The sequence below is a fragment of the Artibeus jamaicensis genome, unplaced genomic scaffold, assembly GCF_021234435.1.
Source record: "Artibeus jamaicensis isolate MK-2021 breed Jamaican fruit bat unplaced genomic scaffold, CSHL_Jam_final scaffold_804, whole genome shotgun sequence".
NCBI classification, from domain to species: Eukaryota; Metazoa; Chordata; class Mammalia; order Chiroptera; family Phyllostomidae; genus Artibeus; species Artibeus jamaicensis.
In genome coordinates, this window is record NW_026522055.1 from 620,006 (window position 1) to 628,674 (window position 8,669).

Below are 8,669 nucleotides of genomic sequence, written 5' to 3' on the forward strand. Positions count from 1 at the left end.
AAGACAACTCTCCAAGGGACAGCATGGTCAAAGGCCAGCAGCCACAGTGCCCTGGGGACATGCCCTAAGCAAGTACTGTCCTGTAGAACTTTCCCAATGATGCAAATGTTCTGTATCTGCGCCCTCCAATAAGGTAGCAGATACTTCTGGTTCCTGAGCACTTGCTTATTGCTACCTGGAGGAATTTAAAGAGCATGGCTCCCGGTTTCCCAGGGACTCAGCCCTTTTTGGTCAGAGAACACTTCCCGCAAATATTTGCCACTGGCAAATTACGTCCCCACTAAACAAGACACAGGTGCCTTCTCTTGAAAGAACTGGATTCCAGAACAGCAATTCGAGCATCTTCTCGACAGCAGAATGAGACCAGGAGTCAGGGACCCAGGGGTGGGCCGGGGGACAAGTAGGAGAAGGAGGGAGGAGAAAGTGGATAGAAGCCAGAAAGAGGGAAGGGTTAGGTGAGAGGTGCACCAAACCCTCCCATCCGACCAGACCTGGGATTCTTGTTTTTATATTTTTTAAAGATTTTATTTCTTTTCACCTGGCTGGTGTAGCTCAGGGGATTGAGCTTCGGATTGTGAACGAAAGGATTGCAGTTTGATTCCCGGTCAGGGCACATGCCTGGGTTGCAGGCCAGGCCAGGTCCCCAGTAGGGGGCGCACTAGAGGCAACCACACATTGATGTTTCCCTCTTCTCCTTCCCTTCTAAAGATAAATAAGCCCTGGCTGGTGTAGCTCAGTGGATTGAGTGCGGGCTTGCAAACCAGACAATCGCAGTTTGATTCCCAGTCAGGGCACATGCCTGGGTTGCAGGCCGGTTCCCTGCAGACCAGGTCCCAGCAAGGGATGCACGAAAGGCAACCATACATTGATGTTTCTCTCTTCTCTTTCCTTTCCCCTCTAAAGATAAATAAATAAAATGTTTTTTAAAAGATTTTATTTCTTTTTCAGAGAAGGGAGGGAAGGAGGAAAAGAGGGAGAGAAACATTGATCTGTGACAGATACAGTGTTTGGTGGCCTCTCACACACTCCCATCCGGGGACCTGGGCCTCAACCCAGGAATGTACCCTGACAGGAATTGAACCAATGAGCTTTTGGTTTGCTGGCCGGTGCTTCATCCACCGAGCCACACCAGCCAGGGGGTGGAATTCTTGAATATAGATGTACTGTTTCATTGTCCACACACACTTCGATCACTCCCCCCTCCTCCCAACTGCAAACCAACTACATCAGGCACAGCACACGTGAGGGACACCTCCCTGTCACCAAAGCTGGGGACAAGGCACAGCTCGGGATTAGAAGAGCCTCGAGGTAAAAACGGATGTTCTAGATCCCAGAGGGCTCAGTTCTAGACCAGGGGAAGGGGACCAGGATGCAGGATAGTGATAAGGGTCTGGACTCGCCAGCCCGGACCCAGAACCCAGTGGTTTCCTGTTGGGCCTGGCAGCTGCGGAGTGTAACATTGAAGGACAGCCGGTTCTGCCCTCAGCAGGGGGACTCCCTCGAGGGAACCTGGATATACAGGGGAGAACCCAGACTCAGGGACGGAGGAGGGGCCGATCCAGAAAAGGCCAGCACAGCAGCCAGATCAAGACTGCGTGTTTTCTAGTAGCAGATTGGGACCAAATGGTTCTGCCTCCTTTGCTTGGCCTCATTAGCCTCTCCCAGTTTTACCACGACCCCACGTCCCCCCCCCGATGCTGCAGGTGTCCCAGAGCTCCCCCTTCCAGCGCTACAGGGCCCAGGCTGAGACTCCCAGGTCCGGGAGCACCACCAGGGGGCCGCCCTCAATCATCCAGTGCCCAGAATACACCTGGGGAGACCCACAGGGAGGCTCGGGGCTTCGACCCCAGTTTCTGGCACAGCACCTGTGCCTCTCCCACCAGCAGGCAGATGTCTGCCTGGGCTTACTGCCCCCGAGTCCCACTGTTGCTGCATCTGTCCTCATTTCTCACCCGCCGCCATATTTCTGCACTTTATGTTCGTTCTTCCCACCACAATCTTTTCCCATCTCTGTTGCCACATTTTTCCTGTCCCTTGCTTAGTTGCTGTAACTGCTGTTCTCTGCCAACGGCTGCCTCCTGTCTCTACTTATTTCTAACACACATTTTGCCCCTGCTGCCTCTGTGCCCCATGCTGCCATGTTCTTTTTAACATCGTATTTATTTTCATTTATTTTTAGAGTTTACTTGTTTATTTATGGAGAGAGGGGGAGGGAAAAGGAGAGGGAGAGAAGAATCAACATGTGGTTGCTTCTCACACGCACCCTACTGGGGACCTGGCCTGCAACACAGGCACGTGCCCTGACTGGGAATCGAACTGGAGAACCTACGGTTTGCAGGCTGGCACTCAGTCCACTGAGTCCCGCCAGCCAGGGCTGCCATGTTTTTGGCATCACGAAGAATTTCCTGTGGGTTCTTAAATGGGCCCAGGTGGTGTTTGCTCACCTCCCTCCCCCACACGAGAAGGGGTGGTGGCTGGCTTCTCTCTTTGGAGAGAAAGGGACCTGGGTACTGACCTTTTCAATGAGCTCAGCACTTTTCTAGTCATTCATTCAAACCCCAAACACTGAGGCCTCAGGCGAACAAGTGAGCGTGGGCTGTGCCTTTCACGGGAACACATCCATCTGAGCCAAGAACCTCGACCCGACCGTCTCCCTCGGGAGAGCGAGATCCCACAGGGAGGTCGGACTCCCAGCTGAGACCCTTCCGTCTGGGCATCCAGAGACCCTAGACCTAACCTGGCAGGGTCAGGGGTCAGGGAGGGGCCCCCATGGTGAGCACAGCTTGGTCTGTCCAGTGAGGGGGCGGGGAGAGCAGGCGGGACCCCAGGACCCCCATGTCTCACAGCCTAGTGGCAGAGCTGGGGCGTCAAGTGCGGGAGGGGCTGGGGCGTCCACAGGTCTGACCAACCCCGAGATGCCTGCTCTGCCTTAGAGTTTGTCCTCACACTGACCTCTCCCTTCACCAAGCAGTTCCTGGGCCCCAAATATGGGCGAGGCCATGGGGACGGATCTGTGAATGGGACAGAGTCCTCATCGTCCTGGGACTCAGAGGACAGAGGAGTCACCCAGCCAGCACGGGCTGGAGGCAGCTGAGAGGGTGGTGGTGGCTGGCAGTGGGGCTGTCAGCCTGCTTTTGGGGAGGAGTGGAGGGGACTTTCATGGGAGGTGGCAGGAGGGACGGGGGAGGAGTTGGTGGAAACCAGGGCCAGGAGGGCTCTTCTGACACATCTTCCTTCCTCCACCCCCAGACGGCCACCACCAAGGTCCCAGAGGTCCGAGACGTGACGAGGATCGAGCACATTGGCGAGTGGGCGTGGAGCAGGAGCAGCACGGGACCCTGCCTGCCCTGTGCTCCCCTGCAGAGCCAACCTGCCCTGCACCCCAAGAGGCATGAGCGTGTGCTCCAGACCCCAGTCCCAGGCTGCAGGCTTTGCCACCCTGTGGGCTCCTGGGAGAGCCAGCATCCTGCTCGGCGGTCACAGGAGTGGATGGCTGATAGTGTGTTCTGGGTTTGGCTCAGTACTGAACATCCCGTCCACCCAGCACGTAATCCGGTGGTATTAGCTCCCTGAGGGCCAGGCCCGGGCCTGGCTCATTCCCTGCAGATGACACAGAAAAGCCCTGAAGCTACAGGTTCACATCCTGCTGATCCTGTGGGGCCATTGCCCACAGATGCAGAGTGTGTGTCATCCCATTGCAGACGAGCTGAGACTCGGAGCAACCGGTCACTGGTCCTGGCTCACAGCCCAAGGGCACCTGGTTCCAGGAACAGAAGTTGGGGAGCAGTGGGGCCAGTGGGGTGCAGCCTTCACAGACAGCCTTCCTTGCAGGGAGAAGTGTGCGCCGGTCGGTGCGGATTCATCTGTTCAGTGCCACAGCTTAAAGATTTCGACTTGCTGAAGGCTTAGCTGTCAGTTAGTGTTCTATAGCAACAAAGTATTTTTTCATTAAGGGAAGTATAACACATGGTGATTTTAGACATGCGCTATTGCACACTTCATAAACGACAGTATCGTGCAAACATTACTTTTATAGGCACTAGGAAATAAAAAATTTTGTGGCGCCTTTATTGGGACACTTGCTTTATTGCAACTCGCTTCATGGCAGTGGTTGAAACCAATTTTGCCACATCTCCAAGTTATGCCTTAAAGGGCTTGTGGGTTATAGAAGCGTATCGCTGGCTGCCACTTCTGAGCCAAATAGCAAGGGGCTCGGTGCTCTCTGGGCCTCAGTTGCCTCATCTGCCAAGTGAGGGTGGAATAGCTCCCCTGCTTCAGTAACATGAAGTCCTTCCCGTGCAGGTGCCGATGCCCTGTCCCAGCTGCCGGGAGCCCAGGACCCAGCAGACACTAGTGCCCCCAGTCCCTGCCCTTGGGGTGCTCATGGTCTAGTGTGGTGTCCACAGATCTGCTCTTAAGGGGCCAGACAGTGAATCTCTCTGTTGAAAAAGATTCAATTCTGCCACTGCAGGGGGAAAGCAGTCCCAGACAGTATAAGCCAATGGGCATGTCTGTGTTCCAATAAAACTTTATTTACAAAAACAAGTGGCTGGACCACAGGCTGCAGTTTGCCCAGTCCTTCTCTAGTGTAAAGCATTGAATGCCGAGTCTGCACTCCTCACTGGGCAAGGGACCCAGCCTCTCTGAGCCCCTCCCACATCCATGTTGGTGGGAGCCCAGGGTGGTTATAGAACTCCAAAAGTGCTCCCAGGAGATAGTAGCTGGGACTATGGTTCCTCCAGGGTTACATGCAAGGAAAGGAGAACCTGTGAGGCCACGCGGGCCACAAGCACATAGTAACCATAGTCCTTAGCCTTCCTGGTCAGACCTGACCTGACCCCGTGGTTCACCAGGTCCCAGGGACTTGGGTCTGGATCTGATGGATTTTGAGAGAAGCCACTCTTGTTCACTGAGCATTTTGCAAGTCCTGCCATCCTTGCAGTGAGGAGGGGACCCAGGCCCCCAATTGGCCAAGGAGGAAAGCAGGGCCCAGAGGGGCACCCATCACCTGGGCCACACACTGCTAGGAGCCGGCCAGTAACCGTGTCTCCTGGTTCCCCCTCTGCACACAGGAGCTCACTCCCGCATCCGGGGACTGGGGCTGGACGACGCCTTGGAGCCTCAGCAGGTAGAGCTGATCTGGGTGGGTGGGAAGCCTGTTCCGTGGAGGGCCCGGGGGAGTATGGGGGCTGTTATGTTCTTCTGGACCTTTAGCTCCATATTTATCAGATTCAGCCACATGTAGAATTCTATTGATCTGAAAAAAAATTGTCATAGCAAAGGCTCTTTTGGCTTTTCCCTGATGTCCCTCCAAACATCCACTTTCACATCCTGGGCTGGGAGGTGGTAGAGATGGGGGTAGCCCAGCAGGAAGACACTTGTTCTGGCTCCCCACCCCACAGGCCTCCCAGGGCATGGTGGGTCAGCTGGCGGCGCGGCGGGCAGCTGGCGTGGTGCTGGAGATGATCCGGGAAGGGAAGATCGCCGGGCGGGCGGTTCTCATCGCTGGCCAGCCGGGCACTGGGAAGACAGCCATCGCCATGGGTAAGCGACCTCTCGGGACAGGAGCTCTGCTGGGCTCTTCCAGATAAACCCTCCAAGTGAGCCAGGCCCACATTCAGCTCTTATAACAGGCGCCCCAAGTGGCTGTGGCTTATCCACAAGGGTTCATCCCTCACGTGGAGGAATCTGAACATGGGCAGGTAGGGCTTGCTGAGCAATCCTGTGAGGTCTTCTGCCTTCCTGCCTCAGGGTTCTCGGCACTGGTTTCTGTGGTGGTCACCTCGGGTTCCAACGGGGTTGCCTAAGCTCCAGCCTTCCCACCCACACTCTGTGTAGCAGGAAAAAGAAGGAATTGCAGTAAGGTTCTACCTTCTATATGTACCTGTATCTCTTGAGTTTCCCTATCACTACTTCTAAAAAATACCCTTCTGTGCTTCCAAAAACACTCTTCTCCCCGAATCCTGGGCATGAGCCCCCAGGCTCCAGAGCAACTGCCCTTTTAATCTTGCAGACCACCTCAAGGGCCTAAACACCTCCTTCTGAAAGTTTCCAGAAAGATAGGAATTCCACCCTGGCTGGTGTAGCTCAGTGGATTGAGCACGGACTTGCGAACCAGAGGATCAAGGTTCGATTCCCAGTCAGGGCACATTTCTGGGTTGCAGGCCAGTTCCCAGCAGGGGATGCACGAGAAGCAACCATACATTGATATTTCTCTCCTTCTCTCCTTCCCTTCCCTTCTAAAGATTAAAAAAAAAAAAAAGGATACAAAGAAATAAAAAAAGTAATACCACTTCTGAATGAATCCTAAGGCTCACTTCCAACCCATCTTCCAGAGAGCCCCCCAAGTTTCCTGAAGTATTATCTCACTGTCCTCAAAACTTTCCGATGATCTGGGGACCCCTCAGCTTCCAAAGCAAACCCCAGGAATCTGAAGGCCTCGGCGAAGACAACCCCTGAACCCAACCTACTTCCAGAGACAGCCTCAGGACTATGGGAACATCATTTTCCAGGGCTCCCAGTGTCCCCATTAATCTTCCACCTACCAGAGAACCCCCAAACCCCTGACTACCCCCAATCAGCACCAGACCCTTGCATCCCCAAACCCCCATGCCCCCTAATTTCCCATTTCACAACAGCCTCCAGCTACGAGCCTGTGACTTCCTCACCTCTCAGAGGGGCAGGAGTCTGGGGCTCCTATCTGCTCTGGCTCAGTCGCTCGGGGCTCTAGGCCCCACATACCACCAAGGAGCATTGGCTAATTGCACTTCCTGAACACTGCACCTCCAGGGGCCCTAATGGCTATAAAGGAAGCCAGCTTGGGCACAGCATCACAGAGATCTCTTGCTTGTACACGGTTTGGACGAAACAGACCTAGAGACGCCCCTTCTTCCAGGCTCCGACCACCCTCCAACCTCTTACCCAGTACCACCTTCAAAACCACCTCAGCCTTCCTCAGTCTCCGAGACCACCATCACGATTATCTGAACTTAACTCCTTGTAAGAAACAACCATGAGCTCCCAAATTCGTCAGAATTATTCCACTGAAGTGGAGGCAGCGGTCAACAGCCTGGTCAACCTACATCTGTACGCCTCCTATAACTACTTGTCTCTGGTAAGGGTCCCCAGGATGCCCCAGGCAAGAGAGCCCCACAACTGCGCACATCTGGCCCTCTGTGCACGCGCTGGCATTCTTTGCCCTGCTGGATAGTCAGAGGGCGGAGTCTGCGCTCCTGGCCTCGCCTCCCGCTGACCCTTCTTTCTGCCATCTCTTCCCCAAGGGCTTCTATTTCGACCGGGACGATGTGGCTCTGCAGGACGTGGGCCACTTCTTCCGGGAGTTGGCCAAGAAGAAGCGCGAAGACGCCGATTGTCTCTTAACGCTGCAAAACCAGCACGGTGGCCGCATTCTTCTCCAGGATGTGCAGGTAAAATTGTGTGCAGCCCCGTGGACTACATTTCCCAGCAGTCCGTGCGCCCCGGCGCCTTCACTGCCGCGGTTCAGGAACCACGAGGGTTTCTGGGAGGTTTCCAGATCCGTGTGGGTCCTTCATTGTGAGTGGGAGTGTAAGCACAGCCAGTTCTGAGTCCGCAGCCAGGTCTCCCGGGCCGTGTATATGTAGGGGTCTGCAGGTGATAGACGTCTCTCAGAGCAGGCCCTGTGGGAGAAGGGAGCAGTTTTTAGCTCTCTGCGGGTTCTGTGGCCCGTTCTCAGCCTTCCCTGTCTCCTTTGTAGAAGTCTTCCAGACATGAGTGGGGTACAACTCAGGACGCCATGGAAGCAGCCTTAGCCTTGGAGAAGACCCTGAACCAGGCCCTCTTGGATCTGCATGCCCTGGCTTCTGCCCGCACAGACCTTTATGTGGGTACCACTTTTATCGAAGTAGTCTACCAGTGCTAAGCCCTTTACTGGAATGAAGATTATACTCTTAAGCCTTAGCGTCTCTTGGACAAACTTTATATGTGAATATTTTCCCCCAATGTCACGCTGTTATCGACAATTGGCAGTGCTTTTCTTCTTTTACTCAGCTCTGTGACTTCCTGAAGAACCAGTTCCTGGATGAGGAGGTGAAACTCATCAAGAAAATGTGCGACCACCTGATTAACATCCACAGGCTGGGCGGCCCCCAGGCTGGGTACGGTGAGTATCTCTTCGAAAGGCTCACCCTCAAGCACGACTAGGAAGGCTTTGGAGCCCAGAGGCCTTCGAGGGGCCCCTCTGCATTTCCGTGGTGTCTGGCTTTTGCCTGAGCCTCACCCTGGAACCCTCTCCCATGCATTGGACCAAATGGAAGCAATAAAGCTTTTTACAGCAGCTGCTGGGTGTGTGTGTGTGCTGTGGGATGTACTCTCACCAGGCTAAGGGGACCAGCCTGGCAGAGAAGAGGCCTTTGCCCAGCTGTTCTGAGGGGGGAGCTCCCCAGGGTGTGTGGCAGTAGCCAGTTCTCTGCTTGCCAGGCTAACGGCCCCACCTAGGTGGGGGAAGCCCCAGCTGCAGGGAGGGTTTAGTTTATTCAGCACCTGGACCTGGTGGCTGCAAGCTCACACTGTTCCCAGTATCTGGTAGTAACCATAAGCTTCTAGTGTGTCGCCCAGTGATGTGCCGAAGTGCAGTGAGTCTGGCTGTTTCCAGGAAGATCAGCCCCTTTGTATGGGTGAGTTGAGGATGT

General features: G+C 54.7%; 1 protein-coding gene across 1 annotated transcript; it reads left to right on the top strand.

Annotated features, from left to right (window-relative positions):
* The first annotated feature begins 6,653 nt into the window (after positions 1 to 6,653).
* LOC119041028 (ferritin light chain-like) lies at positions 6,654 to 8,283 on the top strand. The gene is made up of 4 exons (XM_053659707.1): positions 6,654 to 7,114; positions 7,281 to 7,427; positions 7,736 to 7,861; positions 8,029 to 8,283. Exons 1-4 carry the CDS (start codon positions 7,013 to 7,015, stop codon positions 8,179 to 8,181), a joined length of 528 nt encoding a protein of 175 aa, XP_053515682.1. The 5' UTR covers positions 6,654 to 7,012; the 3' UTR covers positions 8,182 to 8,283.
* Positions 8,284 to 8,669: the final 386 nt, after the last annotated feature.

Bases quoted from the DNA above. Each gene is read 5' to 3' on its own strand.
- LOC119041028 (XM_053659707.1), top strand. From the start codon at position 7,013: ATGAGCTCCCAAATTCGTCAGAATTATTCCACTGAAGTGGAGGCAGCG. The intron at 7,115-7,280 runs GTAAGGGTCCCC...CTCTTCCCCAAG, and splicing joins CCTATAACTACTTGTCTCTG to GGCTTCTATTTCGACCGGGA. The intron at 7,428-7,735 runs GTAAAATTGTGT...TCTCCTTTGTAG, and splicing joins TTCTTCTCCAGGATGTGCAG to AAGTCTTCCAGACATGAGTG.